Source organism: Ruditapes philippinarum, unplaced genomic scaffold (genome assembly GCF_026571515.1).
Source record: "Ruditapes philippinarum isolate M1 unplaced genomic scaffold, ASM2657151v2 ctg519_1_1_1_1, whole genome shotgun sequence".
In the NCBI taxonomy this organism is placed as follows: Eukaryota; Metazoa; Mollusca; class Bivalvia; order Venerida; family Veneridae; genus Ruditapes; species Ruditapes philippinarum.
The window spans coordinates 55,623-78,267 of record NW_026860385.1 but is presented as its reverse complement, the minus strand read 5'-3'; the positions used below and the strand labels follow the sequence as shown (position 1 = coordinate 78,267).

General features: G+C 30.0%; 1 protein-coding gene across 10 annotated transcripts in view; it reads left to right on the top strand.

Moving 5' to 3' along the window:
- Positions 1-17,545, top strand: part of LOC132759874 (cyclin-dependent kinase-like 5) — a 40,065-nt gene extending 22,520 nt beyond the window's left edge. For 5 of the 10 annotated variants that reach the window (XM_060751738.1, XM_060751735.1, XM_060751736.1 and 2 more), the window contains 13 exons: positions 1,083-1,233; positions 2,980-3,169; positions 4,058-4,138; positions 4,649-4,818; positions 5,157-5,934; positions 6,678-6,827; positions 11,099-11,222; positions 12,001-12,126; positions 12,971-13,012; positions 14,998-15,154; positions 15,786-15,864; positions 16,562-16,810; positions 17,089-17,545. In XM_060751738.1, coding sequence (XP_060607721.1) covers positions 1,083-1,233; positions 2,980-3,169; positions 4,058-4,138; positions 4,649-4,818; positions 5,157-5,934; positions 6,678-6,827; positions 11,099-11,222; positions 12,001-12,126; positions 12,971-13,012; positions 14,998-15,154; positions 15,786-15,864; positions 16,562-16,810; positions 17,089-17,394 — 2,603 coding nt within the window. In that variant the 3' untranslated portion in view covers positions 17,395-17,545. The remainder of the gene's footprint in view (positions 1-1,082; positions 1,234-2,979; positions 3,170-4,057; positions 4,139-4,648; positions 4,819-5,156; positions 5,935-6,677; positions 6,828-11,098; positions 11,223-12,000; positions 12,127-12,970; positions 13,013-14,997; positions 15,155-15,785; positions 15,865-16,561; positions 16,811-17,088) is intronic. The other 5 variants (XM_060751741.1, XM_060751743.1, XM_060751742.1 and 2 more) reach the window with 5 other exon arrangements.
- The last annotated feature ends 5,100 nt before the right edge of the window (positions 17,546-22,645 follow it).

Sequence of the window (22,645 nt, the reverse complement as noted above, 5' to 3'; positions counted from 1 at the left end):
ATGACTGTAAAATCTGACCAGCATTGATGTGATATTAAACGCAAATAAAGAAAAAATCACTATGAAAAGACACTTTACAGATTAAAGTTTCATTGAAGATTAGCATATAGGAATGGACTTCATTTAGTTTCATTTCATGTCTTTTCCCACATTACAGTTTAAGAATCTTCAGTTATAATTTGAACAGAATGAGTTATTTGTTATTAGTCTCACAGCATTTCTGTGTGAAAAATGTTCAAGATTGTGTTTGAATGTCTTTATTGAAGCAGTGTGTTAATAGGATTTGCTAATTAATTCATCAGGCTAATGTATTTATCCTTTAGTATCAATGTAAAGTTCATGTACCTGTGAAATTATATTATGCTAATTATGCAGTATTTAACACTGAGGAATTTTCTAGTACAATTTGTCATTAAATATCAATAAATCACAAAAAAAACTTTTCATGAATTGATATATTAAATCCACTGCATTTTCATCGAAAATTGATTCATGCTTTCATATCACATTAATACATTCAATTAAAGGCAAGAAACAAGTAAAGATGAAATACATTTTCATTTTATTTTAGTTCAATGCTTCCATTTTCCTTTTCTTATTTGGTTCTTTGTTGTTTTTCTTTTAATTTTTTTATTTTCACATTTTTTAAAAAAAAAATTTCGTATTTCACAAAAGGATCTTTGAATTTATAAATCATTATTATCATTTAAAAATTTTTAAATGGATAGTAGACATTCCTTTAATTGCATGAAAATATAAGTCAGTTTTTACTGTATGTTTTTTTTATCACTTTTAGCTCACCTGAGCCAGCTCAGGGTGAGCGTTTAGGATCGTTGAATGTCCGTCATACATCATCTGTCATCCATCCACATTTGTTCGTTAACACTCTAGTGGTCACATTTTTGCCTCAATCATCATCAAACTTGGTCAGGATGCTTGTCTAAGTAATTGCATGGATGAGTTTCGATGGGTCATGTGAGCGATCCAGGGCCATCTTTGCCCTCTTGCTTATAATTCACTCACACAGAAAGAACGAGTCAAATTTCTTAAGACTGTACCAGACTGATCAAATATATTTTCAGATATAAAGCCAGAAAACTTACTTATAAGTAATACAGACACATTAAAACTATGTGATTTTGGTTTTGCTCGCACTATAAATGGGGGATCAACAGGGGTTTATACCGACTATGTAGCCACTAGATGGTACAGATCTCCAGAGCTGTTACTTGGGTATGTATATTACATTGTTATATTTAACATTGTTAAAGTTTCAGCTTGTATGTTTTGTATGATTGTAAACTGTTTCAATATAGGGAGGCATGATAACTGTTGTTCGTATGTTGAATACAATATTTATTGCAGATAGCAGCACGCCTTTAGGGGAGTAAAATAGACATTCATAAAATCATACAAGTTATTATCCTATTGTTTTATCACCAAAATTTTACTGCCTTACTGGGTAAAAGAAATAGCTGCATATTTTGACAAGTTATTGGTAATATCTCTGGATAGGTAGTGCCTTGGCTAGGTTAAAGTACTGGGGTACTAAGTTTGTACACTTTTAACAACCTTTTTACTCATTGGAACATCTTTCAAGAGTTTTCATGAATATTAGCACAAATCTAGTCCTGTTCAGCTATAACATGAATGAAACACCACATGTCACCATATCATAATGTATGCTAGCTTTATTTCATTGTAAGTGATAAATTGGGTTATATGCATAATATATAAGGAACTATTAAGTATTTTTTTTATAATCTTCATAATGTAAGGTGCATGTTATGTACTGTGAATACACTTAACCCTATGAGATGTTTGACTATGAATTAGATGACACAATGTATGTGTAAAAAAAGACTATTCTGTACATATCTTACCTACAAAGTTTGTCTTCAGGCAGTAACTTCATTAATTGAAATCAATAACAGTAACTTGATACAGAAGTTCTTTACAAATAAGTGACATTAGACACAATGTCTTGTTGTAAAGGATAGGGAATGTTGCTTATTAATAATGAATGGAGACTCTGTTTCAAGCATTGTATCAAAGGTGTCAAAATCATAGTTAAATATCAAAGCTATTTATTGTTTATTATTATTGATTTTAAATGATGCATAAATGGTTTTGAATGTTGAAACAGATTCTGAAGAGCAATTATCAATATTTACTATATGTTTTAAGGTTTTAGTTCTGTTTGAATTCCAAGAAATGTATTTTTTAATTGTATCATTTCCGAGATGGCCATTTGTAGTAAAACAACAAAACATTTTATCTACAGTACTGAATTGTAGACAGTTGGTGTTGATGATATTTCATATATAAGTTACTATATGGTATATACTTATTGTCAGTTTTACTTATAACCCCAAAATTGAATTTTTTTTTTACTTGGTTGATATTGTTTTCTTACACTTAGCAAATAAAAAGGTGCTATTCTGGGATTTAACTCATTACAGGACTGGAGCAGTACTGGAAATCATGATTACAAAATCGACAAATACCTTTTTTTTCACTGATTCTTACATTTTTCATTCATTATCATACATAAATCATTCTGAAAAGATGAAGTAGTCCTTTGTAAGCTCATTCCGTTGGGTGAAAAGGCAAGATTTTAGCATTTAATATTTCAACCGCCTTGTCCGGTATATACCAGAATACGGTATTTAGTGTGGTGCTCCAATCCTTATTTTAGTCTTACTCGTTCTTCTGTGAGTAATCATGGTTGGTACATGTATATAAAAGTATTGTTTATCATTGTTTTTAGTACATGTATAATCTATTAGTAAATATATGATATGAACTTAATTCTTCCCAACTTATATTACTATTTCCCTATGGTAATTTTGCCACTTTTGCTTATAAGAATTGAAGATTGTGAAGCGTATGATATATTTGTTGATAAAATATGCATAGTCATTGATTAATTGTTACATATGTTATCTTATACATATATTAACTTGTATGTAATTTTAGGGCACCATATGGGAAAGCTGTAGATATTTGGTCAATTGGTTGTATATTAGGTGAACTTGCTGATGGTCAGCCATTATTCCCTGGAGAAAGTGAGATAGATCAACTCTATGTCATACAGAAGATTGTTGGACAACTTCCTCCAGATCAGATGAACCTCTTCTATAATAATGCTAGATTCTCAGGGCTTAAAGTGAGTCATTAAGATAATATTCATCAAAGGAAAAAGAAACCCTGTGAAAACATGTTGATCTATAATGGAAAATTCTCGTGATAATATGCTGTTAGATTTTTAAAAGCAGAAACCTATGAAAAATATGAATAATTTAGAATCAAAGAAACTAAAGGACTTTGTTGTTAAAGTATTTTTATGAGAGTCTTTAAGGTTTCATCACAGTAGCAGTGCATTCTCACTTTTCTATTATGAAATATTCTTACTGTTTTATGCAATACATTTGTACAGTAGACATTAAGATAAAAAGAACTGTCACATCGATCAAGACCAACATCAGAAAAATTGATTAAAATGCTAAGTTTATTAGACATAATGAAAGATCTAATCTAAAACATGTCTTTACACTTTGACAAATGATGAAACAATTGCTAGGTTTTTAGACTGAGCAGATACTTATTGAATCAAATTTTATTATAATTTCATGTTCATTTATGTTTCTATATGATTTGTATATTTCTTACTGTTAATTAATTCAATCTCATAATTTTCTTTCTTTCTTTTTTTCTTTCTTTCTTTCTTTCTTTCTTTCTTTCTTTCTTTCTTTCTTTCTTTCTTTTTTTCTTTCTTTCTTTCTTTCTATATTCTATCCAACTATTTGTTTTTTCTTTCTGTCTTTTACAGGAAATCACAGTTGTAAGTTCCCAACTTTCTTTCCTTGTTCTCTTTCTATCATCTCTACAGTCTATCTCTATTGAATTCTTACCTTCTATGTTTGTCTAGTATTTCTCTATCATTGATATGCCTGAACTTTTATGTAAAAATTCTAACAATTTTCATGATATAAATTTTTCCTTGCAAATTTTGTGTATATGTAAATTTTGAGTATATGTAATTTTCTTATTACAGTTTCCTTCTGTATCGAAACCTCAGAGCATTGAGAAGCGTTACCATGGTATCCTCAGTAGTGTAATGATAGACTTTATGAATGTAAGTATATCTAGATAACTTCTTATACAGCTTTAAACTGATACTGACAATTCAACTTTTCAATCTGCTGTATTACTTAAATAGACTTGTTCAGCTTCTTCTATTTTGTAACTACCCATTATCAATTTTGACGGTATCAAAATGAAAATTTAGAGTTAGTAAGCCAACAGTATAGAGCCTGGTCCGACTGTGTGTGCAGGCTGGTTTTGTTCTATACTGTTGGGGTAGGTAAATACTTTCAGTCCCAGCTAGGTTGGCGCTTATATTCTTTTAATATACATGTTTATTATATATGATAAATAACATGACAAATAAATTAAGACCTAAATTAAACTTAATAATTAAGTCAGGAGATAGAAGTATATTTTCAGTTTATTTTGTAACATTTTGACAAAAGAAGATCCGAAATGGTTCCATTTGATAATGACATAGGTTTATTGCAATTTTCATATTAGTTTGTAAGTTAGTACAATTTGTTTTTACTCAATGATTTTAATTGTATTATTTCAGCAAACTCTACGCCTAGAGCCAAGTGATCGATTCACAATTGAAGAATGTTTGAATCATGTAGTATTCCAAACTGAACGTCTCCTTAATAGAAATCATGTCCCAGTAAAACATATAGATTCTCATACTTCCAGCAAGAAACGCAAAAATGACTTCAGTGATCATGTTAATAGGTGAGATAATAATCAAGATTTAATCTTGTTTGAATTATGAAGAAATAAATATGTATTGAAGAAATAAAGTCAGTGGAAAGATACTTCTTAATTCTTTTTAAGTAAAAATGCTTCATTTAATCGCAGTTGAAGTATATATTCATTACACTTTCTTTTTTATTTAATAAGATAGAAATTAAAATTTATGAAATTCTTTTTGTTAAATCATTTGAAAAGTTTGACATAGATTATGACTATTCTGAATTTATTTGACATCTATATCTGTTCTTTGTGGAATGTTTAAAAATTAACATTTCATAAATAACCTGGTTTCATACAGCCTTATTATTCAATTACAGCGAAAATTTGAAAAATTTAACCGTTCGCTCAGGGAAACAAAGAGGTTTATTACCAGATCAAAAAGAAGAAAGGCAGGAAGAAAAAATGGACATTTCAGAAGGAGAGAAAAATGGTGTACATCCAACGTCACAAAGTAAATACATCAAACAAGCTAAAAATGCTTCATCAAAAGCAAATGCAGAAAAAATGGCATTAAATGCAATACGTGAGCAAATTGAACATGAAAAACTGAAAGTTGAAGCTCTAATTGAAAGAGAAGATCAAGAAACTCATAGAAAAGAGCGAACACGGACTCCTGGTAAATCTGCAACTATGCGCAGATCTCAAAAGAGTGCTTCTAATCATAATGTAGTGGATAATTCTAATAATAGTGAGGAAGAGCCGCGACATGGCAAGTCTTACATTGATGTTTCAAATCGTCACATTAACACCCAGTATAACACTACGTTCCCTGATTTTAGATCCCGTGATTTAATTGAAGGTAATAAAGAAGTGAAAATGGAGTCTGAGCATGACAATGAGCAATATGCCGATAATGATGTTGAGATGGACAACACTCCTAGTGAGTCTAAATATATTAAACGGAAACATAGTTCTAAAACAGTGACAGATAATAAACAAAAGTTAAAAAGTAAATCCCCTGAGCCAATAGTTCTTACCCCTAGGGAGGCCCCCTCAAATGCACGAACAAATACGTTTACTGTGAATTTAGAGGCCCCCTATAATCAGGAGCAGGAATATAGTCAGAAACAGTCAGATAGTCCAGAAAGAAGGAAGGTAAACAGAAAATTTTACCTACATTTACACTCATTACAGTTCATTATATATGTAAAGGAAAAACCAAGAGTTATTGTATTGATCAGTCGAAAGACTTTAACATTAATTTTGTTGTGCCAAGATCAGTCTAAATCAAAATGGTAATATTGGGTCCTACTCATTTATCTTTATGTCATTTTGTAGAATATGAATTTTAGTTTGTATTTATTAAAAAAAATGTGTTTATATTAATTAATAACAGAGTTTTTATCATCAATTTTAAAATATTAATAATGGAGTTGATGGAGTTGCTTTGAGTATGCAATTTGCAAATAATGTCATTGTCTTGGAAAACAGCAAGATTTTTAATACATTTGTCCCCTTGCATCATTATGTTACCTTTATATCAACAAGTCTAGTTTAAACACAAAAAAATATTTTGGTGCAAATAATAATAATTTTTGCGGTTTTATTTAAGTGTTGGATAAAAAATTATATGAATAAACTGAAGAAAACTACTGGTTTTAATTTCTTAGTTTTTTGTTCTTAAATTCTTTTACTTGATATTTTGTTAAGGAAGTTATAAAGTGGTTTGTGTAAATCTTACAATTTGGTTGTTGTATTTGATGATTTTTCAAGATTTTGCACAAATAGAGTTCAAATGTTTCTTGTTCAGATTCTTATTATTTCAGCAATTTTTTCTTGTATATTGCTGTTTTTCTTTCTTTTCTACAATGAGTCATTCTTTATTTAATTTGACACAGTTTCTGGACAAGACATTACAGCAAGAGTTGCAGAGAATCAAGTCCAGTACAATGAGGCAGAAAAAAAATCAAGAAGCACAACAACAACAACAACAGAAACAGGAAGTGACGTTTGTAAGAACGATAACAGATAGACTGTCTGATGCTAAGGTAATACATAATCTATATTTGCCTCAAAACTTACTGGTCTATCTGTCAGCTCGTTATGTGTTTCTCTGTGTCTGTTATACAGATCTATCTTCAATTTCTGTTAAATCATTTACAAGGGCATTGGCAAAATCAGTTTGTATATGAAAATATAAATAAATATTCTAATTCATATAGAGACTAAATCTAAACCTAGTTCTTTACTTGTAGTTTAATATGTGTTTAACCTGCTGTGTGATGGTCAGTCTGCTGTTAAATATATAACCGTCATAATTTTATATTTAATACTTCAAATATACATAATTATGTAGGTCGCTGTAATGAATCACTGTATACGTCGGTGATTTTTTACAAGTAAAATGCATTTACTTGTAGATATTGATTATTTTTCAAACTAAGATTTTGTTGCACCATACAGCAATGATTGAACTAATTGAATATGTGGTCCCGTCAAGTCATTGTTCCGTATAGTGATTTATAGCCCACTTTATTATACCTCAAACTGTTCGTAAATGTTCATATAAATTATTGATTTCGCTAAAGAGGAAAAATCATTTGTAAGTTGAAAATAATACAGAAATATTTATGAAAATAATGGTGCAGAAATAATTTTATCTCTATACACAAAGACGTTTAAGACAGGTTAAAAGAGAAATATGTCTTTTAATGGCATTCAAAAGAAGAATAGTTTAACATCTGTAGATACTCGCTGTACACCCACGGTTTTCATACATTTACGTCATTGTAATATTTTTTTATTTAAAGTTTGAAAAACATTGGCTGAAGGTACATTTAGTTTATTTCCTTATTAATGTCTCAGTAAATAGTCCTTCATACATGTATATAATTATCTTATTCTAGCACACAAATAATCATCAGCTTATTAAGTACTTTTTAGTAGGATGTATAAGATATTTAAATTTATTGTTTATTATGACCAGTAAAGTTAGCTGTGTTTATATTGTCATACACTAACTTAGCTTTGTCTATTATTATATATATCTCAGATTCATCTAGCAGTAACTATCTACAGCAATTATTCTATGTTAAGAAATTTGTTTTTGATTGACAAAATTGGACTTATCTGCACATGGTTTTAAGAGTTTTATTAAGTTTAAGTACAAAGTTTTTTGCTTTATCATTGTAATAAAGAAGTAATTTGTTTATGTTACTAATGTACCTATGATTACATACATAACAAAACTTCTTTAAATAACGTTTTTAAAACAACATTTATTTAAGAAAGGTTTTTGTATTATGTATAATTTTGGCTGGAGTATTTTGGTGTTTTATAACTCTTGTTTAAGTGTAGGTGACATTTCTATTATAACTCTGTCAATATTTAAACTCTGCAGAATATCTATTATCCTGCTAAGAGGAAATCAAGAAACCCAAAAGTAGGTGAAAAAAACATGTGTATAGTATCATTATATATTAATTATCCAGGATTTTGTATCATAGCTAGCCTGTATATGCATGAATAGAATATTAGACTTTACCTTGAATATAAGCATTATATGATTAAAGAAGATTTTCACACAATGCAACAAGCACGTTTATTGTAAAAATAAAGTTCAACATGCGGACAATTGATTTCTGTCAGGTATTATTAAAAGCTTGGCATATTGATAGATGAATATTTTAGGATTTAATGAATGGGTTCCTTAACTGGTGAATACAAGGGAAATATCACTTTTTTTCCTCAGCATTATTTTAGTGAAACAATGATCAGGTTGAATAAGAGGTTTATGAATTAAGTGAAATATATTTATTTCAAGTATTGAACATTTTATTTGTTAGATAACAGGTTTAATGATAGGTTGAATTATTTGGCATACCTTCAGAAATGATGGCAGTCATGTGTTATGAGAGATGTACTACTTGTACCCAAGATAAATAGAAATATTAAAACATAACCTATACAATGCTAGTGGAAATATTAAAACTGACCTGTGCCACTACTATAAAATTAGACAAGGATGAACATTTGTGCAGTTTGACCTAACTCTGAACTGTTACATGTGTGGTCAATTTTAATTTGTTATTATCAAAAACCCTTTAAAATCACGATGCACTGTTCCAAATTTGGAGCAAGTCAACAGTAAATAAAATATATTAATCAAAGATGAGAACTGATTCAGTTAGGGGTAGTGTAGCTGGTATATCTACTGGTCTTCAAGCTAAACTTGTTTGAGAAGTGATTTTAAATAGTTTATTTATATATTATTTCTTTAAATAACACTAGCACTAGGGATATATAGAGTATATGCTATAGAAATATTATTTTGTACATGTATGTTAGTTAACTTATATTATATGTTATAAAAAAATTTTGACATGTTACATGGCCCTATATGAGCAGTTGTTTGAATATATAACCAGAGTTACATGTTAGGCAAGGGTTACATTACAATAACCATTTATATGTGGCCATTTAACCTGTTAAGAAACTTTATTACTGCAGGCTTTCTATGTTACAGAGAAAATAAAATGAATAAATTTATAATTCAGCTGCAGCCGTGTATAATATTATTATAGATTTTAAAAACATCGCAATTATCCAATGAAAAATGAAATTGCAAACATGCAGTATTATAAAACATATTATGTCATTTCAATCTATTATGAGATGTAAAACATGTTTGCATATTCTTTGCATTTGTAAAATATCATTGCATAAAGTAAAATTTTAAGAGTCAAAAGATTTGTTACAGTAATATTTTATCATGTACTGTGATTCCCATGTTTTAAACACTTGTGCATGTACAATACTGATTGATGAAAAGTTTATAGTAAATTTCAATTACTAGTATAATGTTTTACATTGTATTTATTTCAATATGTATCTAATATACATGTATACCTCCCACAATGTAAATGGATTTACTATGCATGCAATGTTATTTCACATGTGATTTTTTTTTTCAACATAACTTGACATCTGGTGTTGATATTTATTATGGTAATAATAATTTGGCTTGTCAAGCATTCTTAATTTAAGAATATAACATTTATGAATTTAGAAATAGTGCATTATATAAAGTATTTGTAATCAGCAGAATATTATAATATTATATCCTTCATTATAAGTATCTCCATTGAATTAATGAAACATCACTATTTTACCTTTTTTGTTGATATTTTGGCTGGTTATAGCATGAAAATTGAATAAAGAAAAATCTAGTCCAAAGAATTTCATTTTATTTTATTGGAAATTCTATTTTGTAAGGTTCTTTTTTTTTCTTTTTTTCTTATTTAGAAATTCCACATCAAGGTATTTAATTAAAAAAAACAAAATTATCAAAACATCTGGTTGGCTAGTGTTAAAATAGCTTATTCTTAAAATATACAGCAATAATTTTTTCAGTAGACCAAAATTGTGACATTTATATTTGAATTAATAAGACATGCCATATATAGTATGAAATAGAAAAACATTGAATTTTCTTAAATTTATTTTCTTTATGTGTATTTAGTGGCTGGTATAAAGTTGGAAAATACTTAAGTGATTTACTTTTTGTACAGTTATAATCACACACACAAAAATTACAAATAGGTGCTAATTTAATGTTAAATGCTGGTGAAGAAACAGACTGTGTATACCATTAGTATAGAAACAGTCGAGCTAGCAGATCTGTGTTAGACTAATATCATAGCAGGCTGAATAGTTTTGACTGCTGTTATTTGTAAATCTTGATATTGAATCCCATAAACAGTTCTAAAAAACATGATGTAAAACATGGGGCCAAGGTTATATTTCAAGTCCAAACTCAGATCACAGACACTTGATTGATCAGTAACCTGCAAAGAATGTTCACAGACCAATGGAATTCTGAGATTTGAGATTGATCTTAGTAAAAAGTTTATAACCTCGAGGCCTGCTAGATGAGGTCCTTTGACAAGTTTAGTAGCTACTATGTTGAAAATAGGGAATATTAATTTTGTACTGGTCATGTATGCTAGATGGATTAACCTATTTTACCACTATTACTATTTTATAGTATTTGCATCTTTTATTGACAAGTATTCATTAAAACCCACACATTATAAAATGTATTATTGTTTGAAATTAATTCAATTTTGTACTATGAAATGAGACAAATATATTTAAAACATTGTGACTCTATAGATTGGTCAGCACTGTTCAGTATTTTGAAATTTCCCCTAAACATATAAATGGTTTTGTCCAGATTGAAAGACTTGGTAAGTCCATTTCAGATATTTAGTTGGGTAAGGATATAATGATCACTGTTTATTTTTGTTTGTTGCTATAGTTACAGAATCAAGATGGTGTCAACAATAAATACAACAGAGATCGTTCTGATCGTGACAACAACAACTATGGTGGAGGGTACAACATGAAGGACACACGAACACGCAACAAAAACCAGTACTACGGTAAGTTAACAGTTACATAACTTATAGTCGATGACTCATCATATAAAACTTGCTCCATCTTTTCAGTAACTTTACATTGTAACTCTAATCAAAAAATGTATTGCATGATTAGGTGTACAATTGCTAAATTTATTTTTTGCATCAAAATATTAAGAATAAAGGCAGCAGATATATAGTATGTAATATATAACAGCTTTTTTAAGAGACCTAAGCATTGTTGTTAAGTCTTGGTTATTGGGATAGATAGTACTGGTCCGGCACAAAATTTATAGATGTTACATTTATCTATTGTTGATTAATTCTTGGTTTTTTAAAAGTTAGGTTAATGTGGCACGTTTAAAGGATTTACATTTTTACATGAGTGTAATTCATATGTAAGAAACACAAACAATGATTGAGGACAGTGTGATTGTAATGTTTAAAAGAATTAGGACATATATGTCTGTCATTTTCCTGTGTATCATACTGCATTTCTGTAACGTCGTTTTTCATTGAATATTCCTGACGTTTATATAATCTGTATGCATGGCTGCATTCAATTTATAAATAAATTTATTTTTTCTGTAATAAAGAAAGTTTGCAGTATCATAAATTTGTCATAAAGATTCTTGACAGGTTATATGGCTGTATATAAATGGTTGTTTGCAATTTATCCCAAGCCTTAATAATTGCAAACAGCCGTTTATAGGGTCATATACCCTGTCACATATCTTTATAACTAATAATATAACGGTGTATGTAAGGGTAGAACTAAGATGTAACCATTCTTGTTAAGCAGCAGATGGACCACAGATGGTTAGAGAGTCGAGTTTCTTCAACTCTGACGGCTCACGACGTATGTCAGTGGATGACGGGAGAAAAAGTGTTTATCGTTCCTCGTCCGTCTGTTCATTCACAAATAACAGTATATATCACGTTTTAGCCTAACTTACAGCAGTGCTTTTCCCTCTTGTTTTGCTCTATGAAATGTTACAAGGAGTTTTGCTGTATTTTGTTCATAGTTACAATATAGTTTGTTTTACTTTCAGTAGATGTAGGTGTGCGCGATATATATATATATTATAAAGCTTTTGGTTACATTATATATGTATACAATGCATGCAGACTTCTAGTACTTTTTCTTTATTTATAATATATATAGTAGAACATTTTATGACTGTAGCAATTTTAATATATGCCATTATAATGAGTTAACCATATACACTGTAGTTACATGCATCTTATTTTAAGTGACCATTTGTATTACAATTATTCAAACATCATCAGTAGATCTCTTCCTCTAAAAAAATGCTATTTTCATTTAAAAAAATGTGATTTTAATAAGTTAATGATATACCGGTATCAATATTTTTAGGGCTGCTACTGACAATCACAGTTTTATTTCTGCAACACGCATTTTGTTTGCATGTTTTGTCAGGTGACAGGTGGTCATATATTATGCATTTTCTTCTCCTGTATCAATAAATATTCATCTATATATCTAAATGATTTGTCATAAACATATCTTTGACAGGAAAATGATTGTATAAAGATACTTTAAACACAATATAGTTGGTGTTTATTGTATAGATGTTATCATATAATTGTGTACAGTATGACAGGTTATTATAACTTGATATAAAATAGAAATGATTGATAGAATTGTGAGAGAAGTATCTTGAGTTATTGACTGGTGTATAAGTTTATGTTTTTTTAATGATCTGTTGATATAATCATCATTTAGAAAACTACTTGCTCTCTTTCTTCAGAGACTCGTCGTGACTCTGAATCATCAGTTGAATCGGGGACAGGTAGACTGGCTTATGTCCCCTTATCCCCCCCCAAAACATCCACCTTACTCTATCTGCTGTTTGTTTTGATTGCTTCACCTGGTTTCTTTCTTCACTGTTTTCAACTATATAGCAATGATTGCAGTGTTTATGGTATCTCTAGATGCATGTGTCATTATCATCATTATTATCATCGTCATTATCATCATCTTCTTATTCAAAGTTGATTTCTTAATTATCAGCATCATTTCCATGTGATTGTTATCATTATCAAAAATCACCATTTTGCCATGACCATCACCTCTATCTTAATCATCTGTATTTTTATCATCGCCATCATCATCTTGTCCATCATAGTCATCATTTACATTTTTATTGTTCACTTTATTTAGTTTTTACTTTTTCACGGCCTTTAGGCTTTAGTGAGTTCTATCATAGCTTTGAAAGACTTTCACTGTTTGATCAAACTTAACCAGAGATAGTAATGATGATGATGATTTTAGTGGTTGGTGTCAGTAAACTCCTTAATTCTTAAATTCTCTGTGTTATCCTATGTACTGTGTTATTTAACATTTCCCTGATTTTCTTGTCTGTCCTAATGTCATATTGAAACCCCAAAGACACAGAGGGTCTTCATACAAGAGTGTCTTGAAGATTTGTCCAGTCATTTCACAACTGTATTGACCTCCTCATACATTTCTTCACAACAACTTATGATCTATAGTTGTATCCAAGCCCCTATTTCCTGTACACAACTATGGTGAATTTTGTTCACATCAGTGTTTCCCTACCCTTACCTTCTGTTCACTGTTTTAACAGTCTTATTTTAACCCCTTATTCCTACTAACAACATGTCCTTCAAACTGTTTCATTTTTATTTGTAGTACAAAGGTATTTCCTATTGATACAAAATACAAATATCATTCTTACCTCCTTATTATTGTGTAACTGGGCTATTTTATGTTATTATTGAACTTTGTCATAGATTAAAGTGGTGCATTTTTTGTTATGCTGGTCTCATTGTCATGATTGCCATAATAGATGATTAGGATTAGGTTGGTGGAAGTCTTGATATTGCTATTAATTCTGAATAAAGGAATGTTAAAGCTAGAATACAGAGAACGTGTTGAATTTTTAATTTCATTGTTTTGTGTAACTGTGACAATAGTTAGAATTGTTGCAAGGGTTTAGGTGACTCCTTTATAGAACTGACACTTAGTAGAAAAATATAATTTTATTATAATTATTCATAATTTTTTAAGGGTCATAGCATATTTCAAGTTTTAAGAGCAGGCTGCTCACATACACCTGACTGTTATTTATCTTATGTTTTAAATTTTCTATCTTTGTTGAACACCCTTTGTTACCCATGATTCCATCCAAACTGCATGCACACCTTTTACCCCTTTTATGGAGATTTAGTAGATTCTGGTAGATTTGTGGATTTTGTTTATTACAATTTTACTTAGCCTGTATAAATTGTTACTTAATAAATGGAAAGATAATTTCAACATTTAACCAATTAGAGTGGAATGATTCAATTTTCTTATAATTGATAATTATTATATTTTACATAACATTATCATTATTTTCTATGAGAAACTCAAAGGACCAAGACAATATGTTTAAGTCAGTAATTATTGACAATCTTTCACAAATACATATATATAGCATGTATAGATACATGTTTATTCAAATTTATGTTTCACTACAAAGATGTCAAGTCTTTTACTACAAAAAAACATGTTTAATAATCATGTTATGCCCCTTATTTTATATCAGATTTTTAGATTTAAGAATATGATGTAAAATATGGAGCATAACAATCATGTGATGTTTATTAATGTCATTTCAGGAGATACACTTGCCCTTAGAGCATGTACAAGTTTTAACATAATTAAATAAGACTAAATGTTCTCCTGATTTCAAGAACTTGCCATTCTTATAAGGTTTATTTTGGTCATATTTGGCGCTAGTTTAACATAAAGATTTATATATGTTTACAGACCTGGGTTTTCATCGTGAACATGGTAACATCAGCGTGGGCGGGCCACCTGTCCAGACAAGATCTCACACGAAGTATGTCAATGTACAGCCATACTACAATGATAGTCCGGACATGTATCATTCACGACAACAGGGGGCACGTCACGAATCATCGTGGTGCGTCATTACTTTTTATCGGTTCATTGTAGAAAACTAAATTGTCCAAATTATTTACTTTTTTAATTGTAAATCCATTTAAAGTGAAGCAATTTGTAAACAGCTATCAGATTGTACAATTTTATACAGTTAGTCTAAAAAAACATAACATTCAACTGAGTATAAAATAATTTGTGTGCTATATACCATTCAATAAAAGATTGTACAATTTTATACAGTTAGTCTTAAAAAAACATAACATTCAACTGAGTATAAAATAATTTGTGTGCTATATACCATTCAATAAAAGATTGTACAATTTTATACAGTTAGTCTAAAATAACATAACACTCGACTGAGTCTAAAATAATTAGTGTGTTGTATACCATTCAGTATAAAAGACAATTGATATTCAAAGATATTTTCAGATTATTTTTTTTTGTAGACAATAAGAAATATAAGACCTTAATATGTGTAAGATTGCAATCCTTTCAGGCTCTTTGTAATTACTTTGAATACATTGTATGTTTCTTTCTTAAAAAAAAATAGATTTAAAACATTGAGATGTTAGGAGTTGCCATCAAAATATATATTTAAAACATGGAACATGATTCATATATGAAGATAGGAATGATTTTTGTTTTGTTATCAGGAGGGACAACAATGACTGGCATACATCAGGAACTATGTACCAACTAGCTAAGAAGAAAAAGAAGAAGAAAATAGTTCAGGTATTCATATCAATAATAAAAAAAGGCTAGTGAGAAATTTACAAATGTAGTTTTTAGCTTGACCTGAAGAAAAATAGTGGGGTGCAGTGCTAGTCCATTTAATGGCATTCAGGTTCTGGCATAATACTTTGGTAAAGTTTTGTATGCAGATTCATGAGTTGGTAACCACTGAAATGTTATTCAGTGTAATTTCACCCAGTCAGGTCTTTTGGATTATGATTGGTGGTCACTTTCATAGACCTTTAATAATAGCATGGGTTTTAAAATCTCTAAATATTTTGTGTGCAAAAATACACCACAATCTGGCTTTTTGAGTTCTTCTTATAGATGTTATACATTTGATAGCTTTGTAGTTTGGAAGATTTTAAGATAGCATTTCAAAAGATATTATTTTTCAAAAAGACAGAAACAATATGTGAATCAATATTGCTAAAATTTAAAATGAATGAAAGAAATATGTGTACATAAACAAGATAGCATGTCTTAATATTTTCACTTGATAACAAAATTTCAATCATTCATCAGATGCACTCTTAAAAAGAATTTTTTTTCTATAACACAATTATGATAACCAAGTGTAAAACTTGATTTTGAATATTTGAAGTCATTGGCATGTGATAAATTTTGTATTAACATACTGCAACATCTTTTATAACAGACATTACTATTATTCTATATGTATATTCTTGTTATACAGATATTAATGGACAGAGACAATGAAAATGTTGGTAGAGCAACCCCGTCTCGTCACTTCATAAATCCATCAAGAGCTTCACGTTTAGACTATGATCCAGACGAGGAACTACCTGATGGTCAAATCTCTGCAAGGGAGCCACTTCAGAACAGAGAAACGTATATGTCAAAAGATGTAGATAATCGAGAAAAGACGCAATTTGCCAAACAGACAATGGCACTTAGAAAGATGACTCAAACACCTGTAGATAAAGTAAGCTTTTAATGTATTTCAGTTGTATCTTATTGTTTGTTATGATATTCACCAACAGTTTTTTTCTTTATTTTTTTAAGCATTATGTTTTCTCGAAATCTATATAATTGTTTTGATTGGCTATAAAATCCAAAAACAGTTAAAAGTTGATCAATTTAACAAGAATTAGTGTAACATATAGCAGGAAAACTATCTTGGTAGTCATATTTTTATTTAAGATGTAGATAATTCAAGTGCCAAATTGTTGCCAAATGATTCATGAAATGTTTTCCTTACAGACAGCAAGATTACAACCTCTAAACAAAACATATGGAAGTAGAGCTGGTAGTCAGACCGGACATTATTTAAATCCGGACCCGGCTTGGCCATATCAGGGACACAGTAAACAAGAACCTGACAGTCGATATCTAGCATCAATGTCTGGTACTGACATACGTTCTGGCTGGATGTCTAGACCACAGTCAGTGTTAGGTGAAGATAGTGACATGTATATCTCTCCAAGAGAATCAGACCTTAAACCTATAAAAAGTGGCAAATCTCGGGGATATATAGACAAACGGGGGATGAGGGACATAAATTCTTGAATGCCATATAATGACGTGATTGTCACTTTCCTTCTATTAAGTGCTTTCAGTTTTAATGAAAAATAGAAAGAGATCATGAAACATTGATTTTACTTTTTATGTCTATCATGTTATCCATATATTAATGTTTATGAATAAAGATAAAATAATTTTTTTCAATTCAATTATTATACCACAATTTTCAATGATAACTTCCCATCACTTGTTCTCAAGATACTATAGAATGCACTGCAAAAAATTCCATATCATTCTATGTGTTCAATATTTTTTTATATACATTTTGAACTTTTGTCTTGCAGAGTTACTTAAAAGTAATCATGTGATCAAATTAGACGTCACATGACCCTTGCTGCATTGGTCACATGACCTAGTCTCTATCTGCCAAAGATTTCTTATAGTTCCGTGAACTACTAATGTGTGTGTGTTTTTATATGTTAGAAAAACAGAAAGGTGTAAATTTATTTGTGTAAATGTATAGTTAGATATAATCTTTAATAAATTTTGTGATGTTATAAATACTCCAAAGTGACAAATTTCATACTATCAGCATAAATTTTCTGAGGACAACCTTCCATTTATGTCATTATAGTTTTGTTTTTCCTGTTTGGTCAATGGGTTTGTTTTATTTTGTTTAATAATTGTATATCATATGCAATGGCATTTTTTTACAATATTTCTCGCATTATATAATCCTATAATTTATCTTTTCTGTTAGTCTTTTTTTATGTTGTTTTCCCCCCTGCTACTTTAATTGTTACTACCTTGTAAATGTTTATTTTATTTAATTAACCTTAAAGCTCAGCAGTGACTTTATACACTCCATGATGATATTTATGATAATTTTTTAAAAGAAAGAATTGTTGGGTAATTGAAAATCCGGAAACAATTATTAGATCATAAAGTATATTTATTCTTTTTTTGATATTTTTAAATAAGTGTGCATGTGTAATAAAATGACAGATTTATAAAATTGTGTTACATCATTGTATTTATTTAGAGGAAACAAGAAATATATCTGTACAATGTAGAACACTTGAAGTACACATTATATATATACATCAATTTTTCAGATATTAATTAATAAGAGTATATTGGATTCAGAAGAGAATAAATTGTATGTGGAGGAAAGTGTATGTCATTAAATGCGTTAATGTTGCAACATTTGAGGCTCGTCATGACAAAAGCAATATTCTAACACGACCCGCATTTTGCCCTATTGAACATAGAAGAACCGAAAGTGTGTATTATTATGCTATAAAATCACTGTTTGACGTTCTATATTTAGATATGTGACGTAATCGTTATACATGTGACGTAACCACTAAAAATGTGACGCGCTGAAAATAAGTACGGAAACCAATCAGGCGCAGTTTATCTAATTATCATGTACGGCATCATTTATTTGTTGATGTCGTGTTAGAATCGAAATAATATATCCAAATCGGTGATTTTATTGCTTGATAACATCACTGTTTGTCGTTCGGATGCGCATCATTATATCACTCGGGCTACGCCCTCGTGATATAATTCCCCGCATCCGAACTCCAAACAGTGATGTTATTGAGCAATAAAATCACAGTTTGGGATATATTATTTCTTAATCAAACCAGCATAAATCAGCGTTTGCGACCAGCATGGATCCAGACCAGCCTGCGCAGTCTGATCAGGATCCATGCTGTTCGTTTACAAACCCTATAACAAGTAGAGAAACTAATAGCGAACAGCATGGATCCTGATCAGACTGCGCAGATGCGCAGCCTGGTCTGGATTTATGCTGGTCGCAAACGCGCTAATTTGGTTTTGTCATGACACAGCTCATTTAATTCAGTCTCATTCTTTTTGCTATTGTTTTATGTTACATTGTATTTCCATATAATTGTGACTTGCTTATTCTTCCGTCCATTTTAATAACTTATTTTGTTTCAATACGGGTGATAAAAAATAGATTTTTTTTTTATTTGGGTGTCTCAGTATTTGTGGTGTGTTAATTAAAGATATAAAGATTTTATCACATAGTTACATTGTTTATCATTTTAGATATTGATGATTAAAAAGTTCTGCAAGATAAACTACATACATTTTGTATATAGGTCATTAAGTGTATCATATACCTTCCAAATATTACTGTGGCAAATGTATATATCATTTCAAGAGATATTTTTTAATGCACATATTCTCATATTTAGCTATGAATAGGTCTAGATAGGTCTTTTATCTTGCCAAAAATAAACTGAAGATGAAATTATAAGATATATATAGTAAAATGATATAATAAATTATTGATAAATGTATTTAAATACTCGCATGTCAGGCAGGCCAAGTGAAGTATTACTGCATATTTTGCAATTTGTATTATGGCATATTGATATTTAAGTTGAATAGGACACTTATGGGATTGTCAAGTATGAGCATTCCACCTGTAGGGTTATACCCTTTGATATTGAAATGTTATATTCCGTATCAATTTTGAAAGTTGTGATGGCACCAGCAGAATTTTCATGATTGCAAGTTTTATTATAAAATCATGCATATATTTTGTTTGCCTGTCTTAAGGAATATGGATATTTATTATTAGCATCAGGTAGATGTCACCATATCTGATTATTTTTACCTCCTTGTTTTGCCTTTTAAATATTGATTACAACAGATTGCTGTATTAAGGAGAATGGAAATTGTAACATTATAAGTATGTTTACTAGTGGTTGAAATATTGGCTATAGTAGTTGGTCAGGTGAGAAAAATTAAATTGCTCATGCTTGTCACTTGTGAATTTATTTTTCTCTCATCCAAACTCTGCCATATCTTGATCAATAATATAGCATAAATAAATTTTACTATTTCTTAGAAAATATTCTTCACTGTTTAAATGTCAAAGTTGAGATTTTTCAAATGTTTAACTTACATTTTTATGAGTATGTTAATGATGAAACAATTATATTGTTGAAATTTGATAAACATTATATACCAAAGGTGAATTAATTTAGCTTTATTATTGATTGTTAAAATGACATTATCAAGTGATATATTTATGTGTTGTTTCAGTGTTATATAGGTATTAATTTTTATGTTTGAAGCTGCAACCTGTTGAACATGTATAATGAGTTTGCCCTACTTTTAAATTTAAACCATTTACCCTGATCCTGCAGGAACTGAAAACCTTTACCACCTGGTCTTACCAGGCATTACACTATGGTTAGTTCAACCTTTGTTGTTTTTAAACTGACATTCCCTAAACATTGAATGAATTGTTCCAAAGTCAAAGCTGGGCAAACACAATTTCAGCAGGGTCAGAGTTACTTGTCAGTATCATCATTCTAAATGAAAGGAGCTAATGGTATATAATATGATTAGACTGGGCTGCCATTATTACTTCTAATGGTTAAATTGTATATACAGATTTTCTACGGGAATATTAAATCTTATGAACAGTTTGAAAAAATATGCTGTCTACCATCTTATAATATAACAGTTATAACCTATTTATATGATACATTTCAAAATGTCAAATATCAGGTCCAACTTTACATATCTTATTTGGTTCACGTCTAATTTTATTCAAAAAGATATGTCCCTTATTGTAAACTTTTTGCAAACAGTTTGGAGCAGAACTCATTTAATCCATGGTCATATTGCATTTCTAATTCTGTAAACTACCAAACATTATCCATGTTAAATGACAGAACCATAGAAGCTGTTAGACTGTTAATTGTATCATTATCAAGTATGAAGGTAGTTGCCTATCAGTTAGTTAGACAAACAATATGTTGTAATGTAAGATTTAGTTAATGATCTCATTATATCATGTATATATTGTGTTTGTAAATCATTTATAAAAGAAGTGCCAACATGTCAAGTGTGCACAGTATTTTACATTCATACTGAAATAAAAAAGCAAATAATTCATATATATTTATACAGTTACTTAATAACTTAAATAAATTCTTCATATTAAGAGAATGTATATGAGAATTTTATTCATGAGGATACAATATGTAAATTTGATTCTATTTGTGATAACTTCCTCTTTTTATGATTGATTTATTTGATAGTCTTACACTTTAGTGAGAGAAGTTCACATTTTATGAGAGATGTTCGCATTGTTGGACAGAAGGTAATTGTGTGACAGATGCTCAATTGATGTGACATACACTGTCTTAGAAATGCCCATCTTTGTGACAGATGCTCACTTGATGTGACACTGTCCTAGAGATGCCCATTTTTTGTGACAGATGCTTACTTGATGTGACACTGTCTAAGAGATGCCAATTTTTTGTGACAGATGCTCACTCAATGTGACATTGTCTAAGAGGTGTCTAAGAGGCCATTTTTCTGACAGATGCTCACTCAATGTGACATTGTCTAAGAGGCCCTTTTTGTGACATATGCTCACTTGATGTGACATTGTCTAAGAGGCCCTTTTTTGTGACAGATGCTCACTTGATGTGATGCACACTGTCGAAGAGATGCCATTTTTTCTGACAGATGCTCACTCAATGTGACATTGTCTAAGAGGCCCTTTTTTGTGACAGATGCTCACTTGATGTGATGCACACTGTCTAAGAGATGCCATTTTTTCTGACAGATGCTCACTCAATGTGACATTGTCTAAGAGGCCCCTTTTGTGACAGATGCTCACTCAATGTGACATTGTCTAAGAGGTGTCTAAGAGGCCATTTTTTCTGACAGATGCTCACTCAATGTGACATTGTCTAAGAGGCCCTTTTTGTGACAGATGCTCACTTGATGTGACATTGTCTAAGAGGTGTCTAAGAGGCCCTTTTTTGTGACAGATGCTCATTTGATGTGACACTGTCCTAGAGATGCCCATTTTTTGTGACAGATACTCACTATATGTCACAGACTTTAGCAAAGTGTTTGACAAATTCTCATTATCATTGTGGTTTCTTTAGAAAAGTTGTGAATTTTATTGATGCCAAATTAATATGAACACCCATTATATCAGAAAAAAGTAAAACTGAGTTGTTAAAAATTTCCACATTTGTAAGTTTTTTTGTATACATTTTCAGAGCAATGCTTAAACAAGAACTGATCTATAGTGAAACAACAGAATGTTTCATCCAATTATTGTTGATGATTAAAAAAATGTTGTTTTTCCACCATTTCACACTCTATTTTTATTTTTCAAGGCAAAACTATTTGAGAGGATTATATATCAATATTGAAGGCATTGATGCATGATTTTGCACATGGAGTTCAGATGTTCATATTTAACTGCTTGGGCCCAACTTTC